General features: G+C 44.6%; 1 protein-coding gene across 2 annotated transcripts in view; it reads left to right on the forward strand.

Annotated features, from left to right (window-relative positions):
- Window positions 1-22,817, forward strand: part of EXT2 (exostosin glycosyltransferase 2) — a 44,730-nt gene that overhangs the window by 16,906 nt on the left and 5,007 nt on the right. For both annotated transcript variants that reach the window (XM_069965147.1, XM_069965148.1), the window contains exons 8-13: window positions 2,293-2,424; window positions 12,030-12,219; window positions 15,495-15,661; window positions 18,965-19,108; window positions 19,333-19,461; window positions 21,121-21,203. In XM_069965147.1, the coding sequence (XP_069821248.1) occupies window positions 2,293-2,424; window positions 12,030-12,219; window positions 15,495-15,661; window positions 18,965-19,108; window positions 19,333-19,461; window positions 21,121-21,203 (845 nt within the window). The remainder of the gene's footprint in view (window positions 1-2,292; window positions 2,425-12,029; window positions 12,220-15,494; window positions 15,662-18,964; window positions 19,109-19,332; window positions 19,462-21,120; window positions 21,204-22,817) is intronic.

The raw sequence follows: 22,817 nt of genomic DNA on the forward strand, positions 1-22,817 counted from the left end.
TGCAAGGGACCCGTCCATTACAGGCATGGTGACAGTATTGCCTTAAATCATTTTCTTCCCAGACTTGGATGTATTGCTGTATAGACAAAAATATAACTACTATAATACTCATATACAAGAATATAACTACTATAATACTGCTCCCTATATACAGGAATATAACTACTATAATACTGCTCCTATATACAGGAATATAGCTACTATAATACTGCTCCTATGTACAGGGATATAACTACTATAATACTGCTCCTATATACAAGAATATAACTACTATAATACTGCTCCTATATACAGGAATATAACTACTATAATACTGCTCCCTATATACAGGAATATAACTACTATAATACTGCTCCCTATATACAGGAATATAACTACTATAATACTGCTCCTATATACAGGAATATTACTACTATAATACTGCTCCTATATACAGGAATATAACTACTATAATACTGCTCCTATATACAGGAATATAACTACTATAATACTGCTCCTATATACAGGAATATAACTACTATAATACTGCTCCTATATACAGGAATATAACTACTATAATACTGCCCCCTATATACAGGATATAACTACTATAATACTGCTCCTATATACAGGGATATAACTACTATAATACTGCCCCCTATATACAGGGATATAACTACTATAATACTGCCCCCTATATACAAGAATATAACTACTATAATACTGCCTCCTATATACAAGAATATAACTACTATAATACTGCTGCTATATACAGGAATATAACTACTATAATACTGCTCCTATATACAGGAATATAACTGCTATAATACTGCTCCTATATACAGGGATATAACTACTATAATACTGCTCCTATATACAGGAATATAACTACTATAATACTGCTCCTATATACGGGAATATAACTACTATAATACTGCTCCTATATACAGGAATATAACTGCTATAATACTGCTCCTATATACAGGAATATAACTGCTATAATACTGCTCCTATATACAGGGATATAACTACTATAATACTGCTCCTATGTACAGGAATATAACTACTATAATACTGCTCCTATATACAGGAATATAACTGCTATAATACTGCTAGACCTGGATGTATCACTACATAGACTTTTCTGATTTTTCTTTCCAGCCTATAGCTCTTAGATTTGCAGTGATACATGGGACCCCCTCCACCCTCGGACTTGGCTGTCTCTCCCCTTCACATGCAATTTCCACAGGGCCACTGGTAAACCCTGGAGGCTGTAAATTAAAACCACTTTATTTGATAGTCAGCCCGTCAGGGGCCCCCCTCTCTCCTTGAAACTTTGTAACTCAAGAGGCTTACAGCATGAGGTCAGCATCCCTGAAGGTATAATGCTTGGCAAACCGGGATTTCAGTAAAGGAATTCTGGGAAAGGACGGATGATTTTTTAAAAAATTTTTTGGAACTCTGGTTACAATGTAACATTCAGGCGCCCTGATCCTAAAGAAAAACATGATTTAGTTTCTTCTCTGCGGTTGCGGCGGTTAGATAGGAAGAATGATGTCATGTACAGTCTCCGAGAGTGTCAGTCTCCCCGGCCCTCGCGACCTCCACTGTAACATCTACAAGATGATGTTCGCTCAGTGCGGAACAATCTAACCGATGGGAAAATAAACACAGGACGTATATATTTCATCCCATCTATAGGATCTCAGCTTAGCTTAGGGTCACTCTGCTGGATTTAAAGGAAAATGACGATTCCTACCTCATTGGCTAATTTTTCGGAAGTCTTATTAATCTTATTGGTGTAGAAATAAAACAATTAAAAAATATGCCTTTTAACTAATATAATGCTGTGCCTATGTACAAAAATATAACTACTACAATACTGCTCCTATATACAAGAATATAACTACTATAATACTGCCCCTATATACAAGAATATAACTACTATAATACTGCTCCTATATACAGGTATATACCTACTATAATACTGCTCCTATATACAGGAATATAACTACTATAATACTGCTCCTATATACAAGAATATAACTACTATAATACTGCCCCTATATACAAGAATATAACTACTATAATACTGCCCCCTATATTCAGGAATATAACTACTATAATACTGCTCCTATATACAGGAATATAACTACTATAATACTGCCCCCTATATACAGGAATATACCTACTATAATACTGCTCCTATATACAGGAATATAACTACTATAATACTGCCTCCTATACAGGAATATAACTACTATAATACTGCCACAATACTTTCAACATTTTTGTACCTTTTTCTTTGTCCAGGCTCGTTGGTTCTGGGAAGGTTATTTTCGGTCTATGAGATCCATTGCTCTGACTACACTACAGATCATCAATGACAGAATCTACCCGTATGCAGCAAAGTCCTATGAAGAGTGGAACGACCCTCCGGCTGTGGTAAGATTTCTGGCTGTGATATTATCCATATTTCTATTTCTTCAGATCTATAGCTGTTAAAACTACTATAATGAATCATGTGTGACGTGAGCGGACATCACAACACTTCTGTGTTATGTTCTAAGAGTTCATGCACCTCATATATGGATATATGAAAGTGCAATAATGTCGTCATATCATAAATTATAACAAAACAAAAAATCTTCAGTCTTCCAGTACTTATTAGCTCATTTATGTCCTGCAGGAAGTGATGTATTCTCTCCAGTCTGACACAGTGCTCTCTGCTGCCACCTCTGTCCATGTCAGGAACTGTCCAGAGCAGCAGCAAATCCCCATAGAAAACCTCTCCTGCTCTCCAGACTGGAAAGAATAAACCACTTCCTCTAGGACATACAGCAGATGATAAGTACTGAAAGTCTGGAGATTTTTTTAACAGAATTAAATGACAAATCTCTGGTTCTTTCTGGCACCATTTGATTTAAAAGAAAGTTTACCTATAGATGTAATGGTCACAGAGGTTTAGTCCACTTAAACATACGTTGCAATTGTGTCCTCTACTGACCCTGAGTTACATCCTGTATTATACTTCAGAGCTGCACTCACTATTTTGCTGGTGGGGGTCACTGTGTACATACATTACATTACTGATCCTGAGTTACATCCTGTATTATACTCCAGAGCTGCACTCACTATTCTGCTGGTGGGGTCACTGTGTACATACATTACATTACTGATCCTGTATTATACCCCAGAGCTGCACTCACTATTCTGCTGTGATGTATTAGTATCTGATATGTTTCCTATTTATTAGAGAGGACACCAGGAGACAGCGGTAAAGTGAATTATGGAGGGATATTTGCTCGGCTTGTGAATAACGTTTGGCATTGAAATTATTATGTCTCAGATCAGCGGGGAGAATTGCAGCTTCTATTCCTGTTTCTAATATTTAGCTATTTAAGGAAAGGTTTAGTATCTCTTACGGCAGAGCCGGCACCTCCTGCCTATTACCAGGCGGTATACATGTGTTTCGTCTAATTATTTACATACAGGATTAATTGAATGGATCTGCTCTCCGTGGATGGCATATGTACCGTGCAGTCACATGTGTCCTCTATATTAGCAGGAGTACGGTATATAGATCGCATCCCTGTAGCCATGGACCATGATATGGCCGTGGTTTGGCGATCAGGGTTCACCCTATTGCCCGGGACTGAAGCAATGACCCAAACTTGATCAGAGTCTGACCCAAGTATTATCACACATTATATCGACTTATAATAACCTTTCCTGAACTCGGCCTCCATTGTTCTTTGTCTTTATAATCAGTGTTTGGGCCCTGTATTATTACTCTACTATGGCGTACTAAGTACTATACAACAGCCGGCTCTGTACACATCCCACGCAGTGACTGGGCCGGCGCAGCCATCATCTGATACTTATTATCTGACGCACAATATAACTTCTCTCTCGGCTGCTGTGTCGGAGGAGTAATGTTCTGCCGGTCACGTTGTAGTATAGCCGCTCCCAAACCGCCCTGTACTATTCCTCTCCCGACCATGTGATTGACTGATACCTTACATCACATGATGTTCTATCCCATCAGATGTCCGCCATCTGTACTGTAAGATATATAACATGCTGGTCATTCAGCTGATCCCCATTCAATTTACCTCTACGGAATCTACGACTGTGCTTAATATGTTGTGAATACATACATTATTATCAATATAACTACTATAATACTGCTTCTATATACAGGAATATAACTACTATAATACTGCTCCTATATACAGGAATATAACTACTATAATGCGGTTCAGGGAAGAAACAGAGTGCTGCACCTCACACCTATGGCTGATACTAGTGCCGCTTGGCTAAATAAAAAACACATCAGAATTTTGTGTATGAATTGATCAAGCCATACTGCCCCATGTACCTCGTGCCGGTATCTGATACACATGGGTCCCTACACTAAGTCCACACCGTGCCAGTCAGTGGCCACCAACCCCGCAGGCGTGCACAGCCAGGGAACGGGGGCCATGGGACGGCCCTGCGACCCCCATGCCACAGGACCAGACCCAAAAACACCACACCAGAACCCGGCCAGCACCGCCGGCGGAGAAGGTCGCCCCAAAGCAGCACAAGTCTGGATAAGGTATTGCGCTCACCATAGCTGCAGCAAACAGAATGGGAAAAAAACAGGAGGGATTAAAACCATGTGCACTCAGGTGTCTCCTGCTAATTGCGGTCATGTGGGTCTCACCAGGAGGAGTGCAATACACGGAGAAAAGAGAGAAACAAAATGCGGTTCAGGGAAGAAACAGAGTGCTGCACCTCACACCTATGGCTGATACTAGTGCCGCTTGGCTAAATAAAAAACACACATGCACGCCTGCGGGGTTGGTGGCCACTGACTGGCACGGTGTGGACTTAGTGTAGGGACCCATGTGTATCAGATACCGGCACGAGGTACATGGGGCAGTATGGCTTGATCAATTCATACACAAAATTCTGATGTGTTTTTTATTTAGCCAAGCGGCACTAGTATCAGCCATAGGTGTGAGGTGCAGCACTCTGTTTCTTCCCTGAACCGCATTTTGTTTCTCTCTTTTCTCCGTGTTTTGCACTCCTCCTGGTGAGACCCACATGACCGCAATTAGCAGGAGACACCTGAGTGCACATGGTTTTAATCCCTCCTGTTTTTTCCCATTCTGTTTGCTGCAGCTATGGTGAGCGCAATACCTTATCCAGACTTGTGCTGCTTGGGGGCGACCTTCTCCGCCGGCGGTGCTGGCCGGGTTCTGGTGTGGTGTTTTTGGGTCTGGTCCTGTGGCATGGGGGTCGCAGGGCCGTCCCATGGCCCCCGTTCCCTGGCTGTGCACGCCTGCGGGGTTGGTGGCCACTGACTGGCACGGTGTGGACTTAGTGTAGGGACCCATGTGTATCAGATACCGGCACGAGGTACATGGGGCAGTATGGCTTGATCAATTCATACACAAAATTCTGATGTGTTTTTTATTTAGCCAAGCGGCACTAGTATCAGCCATAGGTGTGAGGTGCAGCACTCTGTTTCTTCCCTGAACCGCATAACTACTATAATACTGCTCCTATATACAGGAATATAACTACTATAATACTGCTCCTATATACAGGAATATACTACTATAATACTGCTCCTATATACAAGACTATAATTACTATAATACTATGCTCCTATATACAGGGATATAACTACTATAATACTGCTCCCTATATACAGGAATATAACTACTATATTACTGCCCCCTATATACAAGAATATAACTACTATAATACTGCTCCTATATACAGGAATATATCTACTATAATACTGCTCCCTATATACAGGAATATAACTACTATAATACTGCTCCTATATACAAGAATATAACTACTATAATACCGCCCCCTATATACAAGAATATAACTACTATAATACTGCCCCCTATATACAGGAATATAACTACTATAATACTGCTCATATATACAAGAATATAACTACTATAATACTGCTCCCTATATACAGGAATATAACTACTATAATACTGCTCCTATATACAAGAATATAACTACAATAATACTGCTCCTATATACAGGAATATAACTACTATAATACTGCTCCTATATACAAGAATATAACTACTATAATACCGCCCCCTATATACAAGAATATAACTACTATAATACTGCCCCTATATACAGGAATATAACTACTATAATACTGCTCATATATACAAGAATATAACTACTATAATACTGCTCCCTATATACAGGAATATAACTACTATAATACTGCTCCTATATACAGGAATATAACTACTATAATAATGCTCCTATATACAGGAATATAACTACTATAATACTGCTCCTATATACAAGAATATAACTACAATAATACTGCTCCTATGTACAGGAATATAACTACTATAATACTGCCCTCTATGGTTGGCACATTGTATGAACATTACTCCCCCATATAGGCTGAGGCCCTTCCAGTGGGATTAGGATCTTTGCCCATGGAGGGGTTAATGTGGCTGCGCTCGTGCCCTTTAACCAGCGCAGGATGAGAATCATACTGACATTCTTTCTCAGAGTATGCCGTGGAAATACATTGTGCATAATTGGAGAAAAAAAATAGAATAAATCAAGACTTTCCTTTTTGTAAGGTCTGGTAATTCATAATTGAAACCACATTGGTAGTGGAGGGGTTAGTATTTAAGAAGAAGAAAAAGAAAACATAAATATACCAGGAGAAGCTGAAATGATCCGTGTGCTCCATCCGCCAGGACAGTGCAGTGGTGGGGCACCAGCCCCAGGTAACCGCCCTGGATGATGGAGCTGTGTGTCTAGTCTATTACAAGATGACTGGGTGGTTACTCCCATCATTGTATCAGTCTCCACCAGTTCCCAGATCACCGGAGAGAGTTTATTTCTCAACAGACAAGAGTGACCTCTGTGATCAGCTGATCGCTCTGGAGCAGTCTCCTGAGGTCTTTGGCTATACCCTATTACTGCAGTGGCCACTACAGGGGAAATGTGGTATTACATGCAGTTATTCAAAGTATTAGAAAATTTGGAGACTATGGGTTTAAAGGGGTACTCCACAGTGGACACAGTGGGTGTCTGAGCGCTGGGACCCTCATTGATCATGAGAACAGAGCATCATGACTCTATTTGTTCTCTATGGGGCTTCCAAACATTGTCATGTGCTGAACTTAAAGGGACTCTTGTCACCTCCAACCCACCCTCCTAAAAACCCTAAACTAAAGCCCGGTAATGGCGATCACGTGATGGAGGCCGGTAATACTCATCCCTGTCAAGGTCCTGCTGCTAGGATCCACATGGATCTTATTTTTTAGAATATCCATTGGAAATTTCCCAATGTAAACTGGCGCAGGTTACCATTCATAACAATTAGCTGATAGTGATACAGATAATTAGATGTTAACGTACCTTACAGCATACCTTACGTACCTCTTTGGGCCGCTCCCGTCAGAGTGTCGCCTCTTTGGGCCGCTCCCGTCAGAGTGTCGCCTCTTTGGGCCGCTCCCGTCAGAGTGTCGGCTCTTTGGGCCGCTCCCGTCAGAGTGTCGGCTCTTTGGGCCGCTCCCGTCAGAGTGTCGGCTCTTTGGGCCGCTCCCGTCAGAGTGTCGGCTCTTTGGGCCGCTCCCGTCAGAGTGTCGGCTCTTTGGGCCGCTCCCGTCAGAGTGTCGGCTCTTTGGGCCGCTCCCGTCAGAGTGTCGGCTCTTTGGGCCGCTCCCGTCAGAGTGTCGGCTCTTTGGGCCGCTCCCGTCAGAGTGTCGGCTCTTCGGCCCAGCTTCGTGCCTTGTAATACTCAGCGGCAGTAAGATCACCATCTGAGCATCAATCACGGTTGGGCTTCTTGTCACAGTGCCGGGGCCGTCACTGGCCATTTCCTCCCGGTGCTCGGCAGCCGCCATGTCCCCACTTTGCAGCCGGCGTTGAGTTATTGGCGTTGCTGCCGCTGCCTGATTTTTTCCTTTTGAAGCCCAGGAGGTCAAGAGGTCTCAGACAGCAGACGGCAGGCAGGGGGTCGGCTCTTGACAGCGCTGGAGAATAAGCTTTAAAAGGCCCATTTGAAAGTGTTTTTCCTTTCCAGGGGCCACTTGAAGCCTTTAATGGTGGGGGGTGTTAATGGCTTTGCAGCCTGACGTGAAGGGTTCCCCTCCATAGTCCGGCTATGGAGATGGCGGCCGCGTCCTTCGCCGTCCTCTCGGGGTCAGCAGGTGGTGACGGACAGCTGCGGCGGGGCTCCTGTTATATCTGGCAGCACCTGCTAATTACCGGGATCTGTCTCATCTTACGGGGACACAAATGCTGTCTTCATATAGGGATCAGCGCTCACAGATCTGTGCCCCCTCTGGGAGCAGGTATGCAAATTAACGGCTCCAAATGTTCCGTTAACTAGAGGCGGCGTAATTCGCACCCTGCGGGGAGCTGTCACTCTGGATTCATGGGTAGAAAAAGTAAGTGCACCCTTAAAATCGGTATCGAGGGGAGGAGATGTAGGCCACAGCAGCACAGAGTATTTCAGGAAAGCTTGGCTAATCCCTTAAACGGGTGCAGTTCCTCCGCTCATGGTTGTAGTGAGTGCTCCGCAGATTTTATTTTATTTTTTAAATAGAAACTACATGTTAAAGGATGCAGTTTCTGTTTTGATGGCAGATAATAGCGGCGTCTGGGCCCAGGCGCTGAGCACAGTACGTGGTGTGTAAAGCCGCAGTCCTGGGTCACATCATACACCAAGGTGCTCTGAAGTCTGACTTGTTTATGCCGTGTTCCACAACAGTATAATTGGTAGTGGCACAGCCCGCTGACTGCTTCCATATGCATTGCCATGCTTGTGAATATGCATCAACGTGAGTCGTCAATAAACGGGACAATGGGGGCCTTGTGTACGGGAGAGCCGGAGGGGATGTGCAACTCCTCAGCTCTGCAGCCTTCTCAGGAGCCATTGTGCCTGTGACATTAAACATGAATCAGATGAGATGAAGGTAACATCAGGTTCTCTGCATATAACATTACTACACATAGCGCCCAGTGTCATCCTGCAGCTTCACATCAACACATATACTGCAGAGCTGCACTCACTATTCTGCTTCTGGGTCACTGTCTTCATACATTACTTATCCTGTACTGATCCTGAGTTACATCCTGTATTATACTCCAGAGCTGCACTCACTATTCTGCTGGTGGGGTCACTGTGTACATACATTACTGATCCTGAGTTACATCTAGTATTATACTCCAGAGCTGCACTCAATATTCTGCTGGTGAGATCACTGTGTACATACATTACATTACTGATCCTGAGTTACATCCTGTGTTATACTCCAGAGCTGCACTCACTATTCTGCTGGTGGGGTCACTGTGTACATTTCATTACTGATCCTAAGTTTCATCCTGTATTATACTCCAGAGCTGCACTCACTATTGCTCTATTTTTACACGGCTGACACGTAACCTGTAATACTCTGTGCTGCTGTGGCGCTCCATCCTCCCTGATGATCGGGGGGACCAGGCCATCTGCTCGGGCTCCGTCCCACCCTCCACACAAAGGGTTCCAGTCCCTTCCTAATGAGCCTTTATGGAAAACCGAGCGGATATGGAGCCTGCGGAATAAACAGCCGACCTTTTTTTTTTTTTTTTTTTTTCCCTTTTACGTATCGTTTTACTGACAAGGTGGCGAAGAGAGAACGCGTCCGAGGAGCGGCGGTATTTGGCGCTGTCCATCCGGTAGGCAGCAGGCACGGAACAATGCCGCATTTTTGTCACCGGGCAGAATTACAAAAAAAGAAGAAAAGAAAAAAAAACTCCCACCATCCTCTTCCTGGATTGTTAATTTATTCGTTTATTTGTTAGGTTTTTTTTTTCTCCTGGCGATGTGTTTATTGATTCCTGTCTGGCAGTGCCCCCTCCCCCTCCTCCCGTCTCTTATTAGGAACAGACTGTGCCCGCTCCTGCCAACCCCTCTGGGTTCCATCTCCTTGGCCAAGGCTTAAAGTTATGGTCCCCCGAATCTGTAGACTCATAAGCGCGCTCTGTTATTGTGTCCCCCCCGCCCCCCTTCCCCCAATTTAATGGACTCTTTGGCCATTTTCTTCCTCCTCCTTTAACTTTTGCCCACGAACAACCGGTGTTTTGTTTGAGTCATTTAATCTGTCTGTATCGCCGGCTTTATTTACCTCCCGGTATCCCATGCGTGCCCACTTTGTGTCAGAGCGACGTCTCGGCTACACCGCGTCCAATTTCCTTTCCCATGGAATAAAGGTTCGGCTTCAGATACTCGGGGCCGGCCCGTCTCTGCCAGTCTTCACGGAGGATGCCCTCCCTGCCTACCCCTTCCAGCATGCCCCCTCCCTTATATTCTAGTAGGGCAGAGTTGGCACTGACCCCTGAGACATAGGGATGGCGGGTTTATTAGCAGGGGGAGAATACACCATAAATAATATTTAATCTGCGTCTTTTTTTTCTTTTTTTGTTTTTTTTTTTTAATATGGGTGATGACTTTAGTTCACTCATGCGTTCTGACGTTTCCAGGCACCTGTTGCTGCTTTTAAGGGGTTAAAGAGATATTCCCAGCTTAAAAAAAAAAAAAAAAAAAAAATTGCCTTCAAATCAATTGGTGCCAGAAAGTGGCAGAGATTTGTAATTTACTTCTATTAAAAAATCTCAAGTCTTCCAGTACTTCCAGCTGCTTTATGTCCTGCAGGAAGTGGTGTGCTCTCTCCAGTCTGGAGAGCAGGAAAGGTTTTCTGTGGGAATTTGCTACTGATTTGGACAGTTCCTGACATGGACAGAGGTGGCAGCAGAGAGCACTGTGTCAGACTGGAAAAATACACTTATTCCTGTAGGACATACAGCAGCTGATAAGTACTGGAAGACTGGAGTTTTTTTTTTTTTATAGAAGTAAATTACAAATCTATATAACTCTCTCTCTGGTACCAGTTGATATGAAAAAAATTACATATCAAGAATTTTCATGTCAGCTACCCCTTTAAAAAGTTATCCCCTATGTAAAGGATGTTCTGCCCTCACAACCAGTTGTCCTAAAATTGTTGAAAGCTAAATATATGGCCCATTGTGTGTTTTCTGTGTGTATCCAGCTATAGACTATACAAGAACCCTCTGTGGTTTGATTCTAAAGTCGTACTTTCACCTGTCCTGGGTTACTTCATAACCTATATCCAATGTATGGTTAAGTTAGGGACATGTGAAAAGAAGTCGAAGTATAACTGTAGGGCCAGACTACGAATTGTTAGTTTGTAGTCTGTTGCCATGGAGATTTTTTTTTTTTTTTTTTAACAGCACTGTTTATTTTCGACAAAACTTTATTTTCAAGGATTCTATTTTCGAAAGCTGCCTGTTCAGACATTTATGAATCTGCTGGGTGACAGCCCAAGCAAAAGAGCTAATGGCGGCCATATTGGTTGTCACACAGCTTTCCCTCAAACTGCTAAATATTGTCTCCGATTTGAAGAGACCCTGCCAGCAGGTTTGTACTGTCCTATTTTAGGATAGTATAAACTAGTGACAGAGAAGCTGAACAGAATGATGTACCACTTACATTGTTCTGTGCAGCTGATCCAGAGATCTCCTCCTGAATAACATGGACAATAAGTAGTCCTCTCCATTATGTGCATGAGCTCAGTAGTCCTGGATGTTCATGAGAAGCAGAAAACTTCGCCCACCAGCTGCTGATTGGCAGTTAGCTAGCCATGCTGTGTATAGGCAGTCAACTGTCAAACAGCAACTGGAGGGCGGAGGAAGGGGTGTGGCAAGAATCCTATTCTCCTGCATATTAGAAGAACGGCTGAACAGAATGATATCAGTAATACACCAATCTGTTTAGCATTTATATCACTAGTTTATGCTGCTCTCATATAAGGCGGCATAAACCTAGTGACAGATTCCCTTTAAGATTTGTATGTTCGTATGCTCGTATAGCCAGTGCTCGCTCCTCTTTGTCTTATTTATGGTCTTAACATTGATGCTAATGTAATTTTGTCGTTTTTGTGTCCTTTTTTGCATTCTCAAATATATATGTTTCTACATTGTTCCTATAGAAGTGGAGCAGCGTGAGCAACCCCCTCTTCTTGCCTCTGATCCCCCCTCAGTCTCAGGGGTTCACAGCTGTGGTGTTAACCTACGACCGCGTCGAGAGCCTCTTCAGGGTCATCACGGAGGTGTCCAAGGTCCCCAGCCTCTCCAAGCTCCTGGTGGTGTGGAATAACCAGAACAAGAGTCCTCCAGAAGGTAATCTGCCTTATAGGGGTTAACCTGTATTTAAAAAAAAAAGAAAAAAAGAGTGGCTACTTTCTTGCTGAAGCAGCACCACCCCTGTCCTAAGGTTGTGTGGGGTATCACAATTCAGGTCCATTCACTTCAGTGGAACTGCATAACCACACCCAAACTGAGGACAAGAGTGGCGCTGTTTCTGGAAGAAAACGGCCATGTTTTTCTTAGCCTGAACCACCCCTTTAACACTACACAACTTCTACTGTGCATAATATGGACACGGAATGTGTGTATATCTCCCACCCCTATCGAGTTTATGGTGAACATAGCAAATGACCATTGGATCTGTATCGGTGAGGTGACCGCTCTGCAGCACTGACTACACTCCACTATTGACCTTGTCCTTCACAAAGCCCCGGCCACTTACTGGCCATTAAAAGCAGGATGTGCCTGAAGACTTAAGCCCAAGGAAGGAGTCAGAAGCGAGACTCCTGACAGCGCCTGATAAGACTCCTCATTGCTGCGCTAAGGTCACCTATTTATTACCACTGCCATTGCCTTTTAATTGAGATTTTGAAAACAAATTGGTTATAAAGGATTTTCCATTATACAGTTGGCCTTTAAAAAAAAATAAATAAATAAATAAATTATATATATATATATATGTGTATATATATATATATATATATATATATATATATATATATATATATATATATATATATATAAAACCTATACAGTACAATGACAGGAAATTCACAGTAGATGTCCCATTATTCATTTTGATGTGTTACACATGTATATGTGGGGGAATAAAGGGGAAAAAAAAACTTAGTGACACTCTCACCCACTTTTTGCATTCTGACTTCACTACACAGATGTAAAGGGTAAATTTAGCAGTTTTCATACCTTATTTTATATCATACGTCATGGTGATTGTTCCAGTAAAAAATGATATTCTATCATCTGCAAATTGTGCTATCTGGGCGGGGCTTCATGGCTGAAGCACCACTTAGCCCTGCCCACATCCCCTCCGTAGCCCACGCCCCGTGACCTAATTGGTACATATGCCCTGCCCCCATGGACCCAATGGTATGGGCCGACCTAGAGGGGTGGGGCCTAGACCTTTAGGCTGGCCTGTTCCAATGGCTGTCGAGGGGGCAGTGCCTATTTGCCAATGACGTGACGGAGGCCCCTACGGTGGCAATGTTGGTGGGGCTAAGTGGTGCTGTGGCCATGAAGCCCCGCCCAGGTAGCACAGTCTGCAGATGATAAAAGATCACTTTTACTGGAACAAGCACCATGATGTATAATATAAAATAAGGTATGAAAACTGCAAAATTTACCCTTTACACCTGTGTAAAGATGTCATAATGCAAAAAGGGGGGGGGGACACAGTCACTTTAAAATGTTCATAGAAATAAAATGATTAAAGCAATTAGACCAAGAATTTTAATTAGAAAATTTAGCAGTAGTGAAAAGCAGGATATCACACTGTACGCGGTGATTGGTATTTTCAGCCTTCAGGGGGTTTAAAAAATAAAAAATATGTTCTATGGTTTAAAAAAATGGTCCAAAATACTGCATGTGAACATAGCCTTAAACTGCTGTACAGATTATGAAATCGTCACATTATGAAATCTCATCATGACAGACCAACCATCTAATGTGTATGGAGGACCCCAACCATAGATGTGGAGAAAGAGAAAGTTTGGCATGTTGAGTTTTAATTGCTCCCCAGGATCTGACTACACAGGGTCTGTGTAGTCTGTTACCATGGAGACACAAAGCTCTGTATAGGGCAACTACGACTCTAACCGGCTGATATCTTCCTAGTGGGCACAGGGTGCTGAGGATGAAGGTATGTCTCCTACCTTCCTTCTTGGCGCCCCAATGTTTGTCAATGGTTGGGGGGTTGGGAGGTGTCATCGGGTCGGTCGGTAGCCACGCCCCCAGTGCTCCTAATGGCTTACCGGGCACAGGAATAAACATCAGGCAAACGATGCTAAGGATGAAGGTAAAAGACTTACCTTCATCCTCAACACCCCGTGCCCACAAGGGAGCTATCGGCAGGTTAGATTCATGTAACCTGCTGATAGTTCCCCTTTAAGGCTATATGATATGAAGCCTCTAGTCTTTCCCCAGGACAGTCATCAGGCCTATGTATATTTTCCTGCCGTCTTCATTCACGTCACTCTACTTCCCACCTTGCACTAGATACTAGTCAGGTCTATGAGAATGATGATATAATGTCCAGGTGTGATGTCATAAGTCCTGAATATACTGCGCTCACTCTCGGAGTGTCGCTGTATCTCCTGGTCCACGTGAAGGTTTCATCAGACACAGGGGCGGCATGTCGCAGTGTAAATGGATATTCCTGCTCAGCGGGCCGGGGGTGGGGGTGGCTAATCATATGTAAATAAGAAGTTATCACATCGGGGGATGGTGGCAGGGACCTCCTTACAGTAGCCTACACAAGTGATAATCACCCGGCCTGCGTTTGGCCGCGGCCTGGAGATGTCAGCGGAGAATCCCAGCTTCTCTCCTTCAGCTTTCATTTCATTTTAAACAAATAGTGCGGTCAGCCTGTGAAAACTGCGGGGACTCCATCCGCCCCCATACACACACATTACTCTTCATTCTCCCTCTTTTGATGCTTCCGTCCAGCAGAGACATTTATTTTACTTTTATCTTTCTTCGTTATTACATCTGAAAAATGTATCCTGATGTAATGCAAAGCCCCGGAGTGATCATAGGACGAGGCCGGAGACATCGAGATAGATGGAGAGCTCAGTCTCTGTATACAGGAAACCTTCTGCAAGTTTAGATTATACTTTGTTCTTTAATAATTCATAATTTTTGAGATATCAGTTTGCTGTCAATATATGAGAGCATAATAATATCCAGTGTAGACAATGCTCTGTGAGCTCTACAGCCTGGACTTCAGAGTGATACATTGTACATAGCTAGTCCTGCTCTCAATAATATAATTGTATCCAGTGTAGACAATGCTCTGTGAGCTGCAGACTGATACATTGTTCATAGCTAGTCTTTCTCTCAGCTGTATCCAGTAGAGACAATGCTCTGTGAGCTAAGCATCTTTTTCATGCTCTTTTGACCACTAGGTGGCTCTGCAGTTACTAGTATTTCTTCCCTATAAACAAGAACAATATCTGTAATCCTAGGGTTTCAGTCTCAGTAATTTTGGTAGTCTGTTTCTTAGTTTTCGGGTTATCACTTCCTGGGAAAGCTGGGTGTCCATGCATTAGTAAGGCTTCTGTCTTCTTCTACAGAAAGCCTTTGGCCCAAGATCCGGGTTCCCCTGAAGGTGGTGAGAACGTCGGAGAACAAACTAAGTAACCGCTTCTTTCCTTATGATGAAATCGAGACTGAGGCGGTGCTGGCCATCGACGATGACATCATCATGTTGACGTCGGACGAGCTGCAGTTTGGCTATGAAGTAAGTGAACCCCTTCTTGTTTGGGTCTAGCTGTCATAGACCCCACTCCCCCCCCCCCCCCCCCGTATGGAGTTCCCCTTTAAGATTCATTCTAGTAGACAGTAGCGCAGACATCTTTGGCCTTGTTCTTGGCTTCTCTGGGGACGTCGGCCGTAATGTTATTGGTGCCAGCTGCCAGACGGCGGGGTTCTGTGGGAAATCGGCCTGGCGCAGCCCTCCACACTGCTCCATGCTGGTTTTTCATTGCTCTTTGGAGACTTCATATCGCAGTTTACTGGCCCGATAGATGATGTCAGGGATCGTACTCTGCCGCTCTTGTATTTTTAGCTTTTTATGGATTTTTATGCATATATAGGGAGGGAATAGACAGATGGATCTCCGTCTATAACATCATATATTTAAGGATTCAGGGGTAGGATTGAGATTAAAAAGAAATCTTCAGCATGGTGCCTGGTGGCCGACACTGTTACCTCACAGCAACAGGGGGTCCTGGGTGCAAATCCTACTGAGGTAAAAAAAAACAAAAAAAAAAACACTTGGTCCATCTAGTCTGCCCTAATGGAGTTATATGTTCTCGCAGTGTCTATCTCCACCAAGTACACCTCCTGGCTTTGCTATTGCCCTCCCGCTCCACCTCCTGGCTTTGCCATTGCCCTCCCGCTCTACCTCCTGTCCTTGCTATTGCCCTCCCTCTCCACCTCTTGGCCTTGCAGTTGCCCTCCCGCTCTACCTCCTAGCCTTGCTATTACCCTCCCACTCTACCTCCTAGCCTTGCAATTGCCCTCCCTCTCCACCTCCTAGCCTTGCTATTGCCCTCCCGCTCCACCTCCTGGCCTTGTTATTGCCCTCCCTCTTCACTTCCTGGCCTTGTCATTAGCCACAGCATGAGTGGTGATAATCGCAATTCTAGTTCCCTTGGACCAAGGCAGATGTAGGAGGCAGGGAGCATTACTGTGCCTAAAAACACTTTAAGGGAACCCCCTTATGTATTAAAAAAAAAAAAAAATCACAAGTCAAGAACTAAAAAATTAAATGCTCCCAAACCTAGCTGGTCTTACTCACCAAGCCCCCCTGAGTGTTTTGAGCAAGTTTCCTTTCTGAGTTACAAGTTTTTCTAAAAGCTGGACTATATCCAAGATGGCACCTGTCAGGAAACTACATTTCCCAGCACGCATTGCACCTCAGAGTCAATTGCCAAGTATGCGCCTCATCTTGTGGTATCTGCCATTCGCCGGTTCAATATGTTTCTACTTTACACTGTAACATAATATCTATCCATCCATCTACATAGACAGAATAGAAAGAGAGAGATAAAACAACTGTGTCTCCTTTCCCCTATACTGCTCTGGAGTCTGTCACTGTTCTGTTGTTTCCCGGCCCGTTGGCAAGGTGCTCACTGATTGGTGTGATGTCGGCAGTGGGAAGGTTTATACATCAGGCGTTACAGCTTGCCTTGCAACAGAAGAGACCGCGATCATGTGACTTTGGGTCTCGTCATATCTCTTATATCTCTGTACATTCCGGGCTTAGGAGCCCAGGGGGCGGTCTTACTCAATGATTCCATCTATAAAATAACAGTTACACTGTATCTTCCCCCACTATACTGTATATCAATCTGGTCAGCAGCTCCAGCTCTATAACACGCCGCCTGCAGATTGTCCTGCATTTTCACAGTGACCAATCCCTTTAAGGAGCCGCAGCACAGCCAGACTACTCCCAAGCTGTGGTATCCCATCATGTTGTTATTATAGCAAGGCTGCAGACTTGTGTCTTTTCTATGAGACTGGTGCAGGTAGTAGTAAGGCCCGGCGGCGTGCTCGCCCCTCTCTTTGATACGGGGGTCACCTGTCGTAAACGCGCCGCGCTCAGTAGCTCATTAACGTCTCGGCCCCCGACTTTTGAGGCGACCCATTTGTAATTTTGTTGACTGTTCTCTCATTCTTCATTTGCGGGAAGGCTCTGACCCTTTCTTCCCCCTCTCCCGGCCTGTAAATCAGCCCCATTTAGTGCGGCCAGTAGCATGTTTAACATTTCGGGGTGCTACTAATGATCACCCAGCCTGTTCTCATTTTCCTGTAGTTTTGATCCCCTTGTCAGCGGTCAAGTTATGGATGAAGTGACGGAGATGGAGGGTCTGATTGCATCCAGCTGCTGACTCTGGGGGTGACACGTCTGTCTGCGGCAGCATTACCGATCCCTCACAGCACCCCCCGTGCCCCCCCCCCCCCCCCCATTCTATGCATTCTCTCCTCTGCCTCCCCTGGTACTTGCTGCGATCTGCCTTTTATTCCATGTCCGGCAGCACAATGTCTCCAGCTCGTCTCTGATCAGTGGTGGTGGGGGGGGGGGGGGACCATGGTGAGAGGGTGGACGTAATGTGAGTGTCATGGCGGAGGGGCAATATTACTTTTACACCAGTAACTATCAGTCTTCACTCAGTGTATTAGACGTTCTACAGTCATTTCTTTTTGTGGGGAGGGGCTTGTGTGATTTTTATTTCACACGTCACATGACAGCCCATTCGGTTACATGGCGGACTAGTGTTACCCTAATTTTCAGTCATTGCTGATTCACACTCATTCCCCAAGAATTGCTGTAATGTGACCTTTGCATGAATCAAAGAGCATGCCCACTAGACTCTAGCAGTAGGACACTGTTCACCTCTTTCCATCCTTCTGCACAGGTCACAGAGCATGCCCAGCACCAGAGCATACTCACAAGATCTTCTCAGTCATTAGGTGATGGTGATAGCTCACTTCCTTCCATCCCTGTACTATGACCTTTCCAGAGGTCACAGAGCATGCCTACAATTATCTCCTATAGAAGTCAGTAGGTGATTAACACAGCTCACCTCATTCCCTCCTAGAACTAGTAGGTTCCCACATCCAGCACCATTCTTTTGCCATGCACCTGCCCGGCTCTATGCGCTGGGGGCAGGCTTGGCACCCTTAGTGTAGCGATATCCCCACCCCTCTGTGACATGGCTTCATTGATTCTAATTGAGCCGTGTAACAGAGGGGAGGGGATATAGTCCCACTGGGGGTGGTGGGCTAGTGCGCGGCAAAAGAACGGCACTGAGCACGGCAACTGGTGGCGTTTCAAAAGAAGGACCGGACCATTGGGATCCCCTTTCAGGTGCCAAACGACTCATGTAAAAAAAAAAAAGAAAACCACTATATGTACCTAATAGTACATTCGCTTTAAGGAGCACGCCCTCAACAATCCGATAGAAGTCAATAGCGGTGGTCATGGCTCACCTGAAAAGCTCCTAAAGCGTACACTATGTCTGGTCTTCTCTGCCAGGTATGGAGGGAGTTTCCTGACCGGCTGGTTGGATACCCGGGACGACTCCACCTATGGGACCACGAGATGAACAAGTGGAAGTACGAGTCCGAGTGGACCAATGAAGTGTCGATGGTGCTGACCGGAGCCGCCTTCTATCATAAGGTGACTACATGGTGTAATAATTTGCATACTTTTTTCCCATGAAGCATTGCGTGTAAGATTCCAACTGGTTCTCTTCAATAAGAACCACCACCTCCCCAATGATGTATGCTAAAAACTATTTTTTATTTTTTTTTCTGGAATCTTGTAATCCAGAATTTCTAATAGTCCGGCAGCTGTCAGGTTCTTGTAGTTGCTCACACAGACTTTTCCTCTCTCATTGGCAGTACTTCAATTACCTGTACACCTACAAGATGCCCGGGGACATCAAGAACTGGGTGGACACCCATATGAACTGTGAGGACATCGCCATGAACTTCTTGGTCGCCAACGTAACGGGGAAGGCGCCCATTAAGGTAACATGGTCTATAACTCGTGGCAGATCAGAGCGGCTATTTTGTATGTATTTTGCATATGAATATAGACTCCTCCCCCAAAACAGCGCCACTCTTATCCATAGGCTATGGCTGGTACTGCAGCACACACCATTTAAAGTTGCAATACCAAACAACCCATAAAACAGCGCCACCTCTGTTAATAAGATGGTATTGCAGCATACTTCTATTGAAGTGAATTAAAGGAGTTCTCTGCCGGGTTTTTCTTTTCTTTTTCTTTTTACGTTATGAGGATTTGTAATTTTACTTCTATTGAAAAATCTCCAGTCTTCCAGTATTTATCAGCTGCTGTGTGTCCTGTAGGAAGGGGTGTATACTTTCCAGTCTGACACAGTGCTGTCTGCTGCCACCTCTGTCCATGTCAGTAACTGTCCAGAGCAGGAGAGGTTTTCTATAGGGATTTGGTACTGACATGGACAGAGGTGGCAGCAGAGAGCGCTGCGTCAGACTGGGGAGAATACACCACTTTCTGCAGGACATACAGCAGCTGATAAGTACCTGAAGACTGAAGATTTTTCAGTAGAAGTAAATTACAAATCCTTGTAACTTTCTGAAACCAGAAAAAATAATAAATTTCCCCAGTACCCCTTTAAGCTGTGCTGCAATAAGACTCAAAACCTGCAGTGAGGTGGGATGCTGTTTCCTTAAATAAAGTAGCCATGTTCTACTAATTTTAGGCAACCCATCTAATACAGGATATAGTGTTTGATGGTGGGGGTCCCCCCTATAGACAGGAGCTTGTGTCTGGTATATAAACAATGGCTGGGGTGTAGCCGTCATCCAAGCGCCTCGGCCCCCTTGATCTGTGAGTTTTCCAGATCTTTGACCCCCAAACATGACTGACCTATCCTAAGCAACAAGATGGCCGTTCCTGGTCCTGGCGCTGTTTGTATCGGTATTCACAGTAGCCGCTGTCACCTGACCTCATCGCCTTTACATTGTTGAAGCGCGGAGCCTCTCCAGCGGCCAAGTATAGGAATGACTGGGCCCCCTATATAGCCGGCCATCTGTCTGCCCCGGGACAGCTGACCGCAGGAATGTTAATTGCAAATTTCACCCCTTGCGAATGTTAATTTAAAAGTGATCTTGCAATCATCTTCCCCAATCCCCAGTATTACCGGGGTATCTGGCTGCCATCGGGGCCGCCTTTCATCCTGAGCCCTTCACACATACATTTCCCATGGTGTCATCCGCGCCCGGATCAGGTGCTGCCATGGCATCTTCTCCGCTTGTAGGTTGGTAACCCGGAGTGGCTGCCAGCGCTGCCCTGGCTGGGTCTCTCTGGCAGGGATTACCCTTTGCTGATGCTGGCGAGGAAGAAGAAGAAGAGGAGGAGGAAGGGGGTGCAGCTCATCTGCTGTGTCGGCTGAAGGTTACAGAGAAGCCGCAGAGAACTCTGAAAACTCCACAAGAGCAAATGATGTTTACACAGGGACCTTGGCGGTGCGAGAAGTCATTAAAAGGGAATTAAAGGGCTTGTCATCACCAGGAGGGAGGGGGGAGGGCAGATGCAAATCCTGCAATCTGTTTTCATTGGGTCGCTGGCTTAGCACCGTGCAATGAGAGAACAACAAACATGTCCGGCTCCCTGTGATTGATGTTTCGTGTCTCCCCCTATAGGTGACACCGCGAAAGAAGTTCAAGTGCCCCGAGTGCACCGCCATCGACGGGCTGTCCCTGGATCAGACGCACATGGTGGAAAGGTGAGCCGTCCTCCTGGTCCTCGTGTAATGATGTTACAGGGTTATCTTTTAAAGGGGTTGCTCACCAAATAAATCTCTTTCAAATCAACTGGTGCTAGAAAGTGCCAGAAACTTGTAATTTATTTCTATTAAAAAAAAAAAAAAAAAAAATCGCCAGTCTTCCAGTACTTATCAGCTGCTGTATGTCCTGCAGGAAGTAGTGTATTTCCAGTCTGACACGGTGCTCTCTGTTGCCACCTCTGTCCATGTCAGGAACTGTCCAGAGCAGCAGCAAATCCCCATAGAAAACCTCTCCTGCTCTGGACAGTTCCTGACATGGACAGAGGTGGCAGCAGAGAGCGCTGTATCAGACCACTTCCTGTAGGACATAAAGCAGCTGATAAGTACTGGAAGACTTTTATTTTTAAATAGAAATAAATTACAAATTTCTGGCACTTGGTGGGACTATTTGATTTGAAAGAAAAAAAAAAAATTGGTAAACAACCCCCTTTAAGTGTATGTCTGGGTGTTCGGACCCTCACTGATCATAGCAAGCTGGATGAATCATGCAGGATACGCTACTCTTCCTTTCCCTCACTGCATTAGCCAAGCCCCATAGACTTAGGGCCCTATTCCACCGGACGATTATCGTTCGCATAATCGTTAACGATCTCAAACGACCGCTATTGCGAGAGACCTGAAAACGTTCACTCATTTCCATGGAACGATAATCGTTACTTATGATCGAAATTGCGATAGTTTTTTCTTCGCTATTTATTCGCTATTGCGTTCGTATCTATTGCGAACGACCGAACGACGTCTTATTCAATGCGAACGATTTGCGAATGAGCAACGATAAAAATAGGTCCAGGTCTTATAAAGCGATCAACGATTTCTCGTTCGGTCGTTAATCGTTAACTGCATTTCAACCGAACGATTATCGTTTAGATTCGAACGATTTAACGATAATCTGAACAATAATCGTCCGGTGGAATAGGGCCCTTACTATAAATTCCATCTCCTGCAGCGAGCCGCCAGGGAGAGAAGAGTCTGGCTGAGTGCTTCTCCCGGCTTGTTCTAACTATCTGTGAAGACCCCGAACAACTTAAAACTTAATTTTCAAATGACAATGAATCAACTTAGTTCATGTTTGAGAACTGAGGGTCCCAAGTCCCCCTGGCGAATGAAACCGCAATGAATACGACTACAGCCAAGCATGCCTACTGCCGCTGCATTCACTCAGGGGGCATTGACCCCCATTCTAGTGACCGATCAGCTACTTATTACAGATGATAGATGTTATGCACCAGTAGAGGGCACCATTATGATTTCCTCTCCGAAGCCCCCTCCTGATATTGTATATAATATATTATTACTATATTACACTTGGGCTGGCTTCACCTGACGGTATTATGCGTGAATGGACATATCACTTCTCTGACACCTATCATATGACCCCAGGTCAGGTTGGGGCCTTGAATCCATAATATACCCCACATCTGACATCCCCACAGCCTTATCACAGCAGTTGCTGTTGATGGATCTTCCTAATACCTCTACCATAGTCACACACACACACATTTCCTGTGTTCTCGGGCTCGGTCCCTGAGGAATCTGCGGCTCCGAGGGGGTTAA

Source organism: Dendropsophus ebraccatus, chromosome 4 (assembly GCF_027789765.1).
Source record: "Dendropsophus ebraccatus isolate aDenEbr1 chromosome 4, aDenEbr1.pat, whole genome shotgun sequence".
NCBI lineage: Eukaryota > Metazoa > Chordata > Amphibia > Anura > Hylidae > Dendropsophus > Dendropsophus ebraccatus.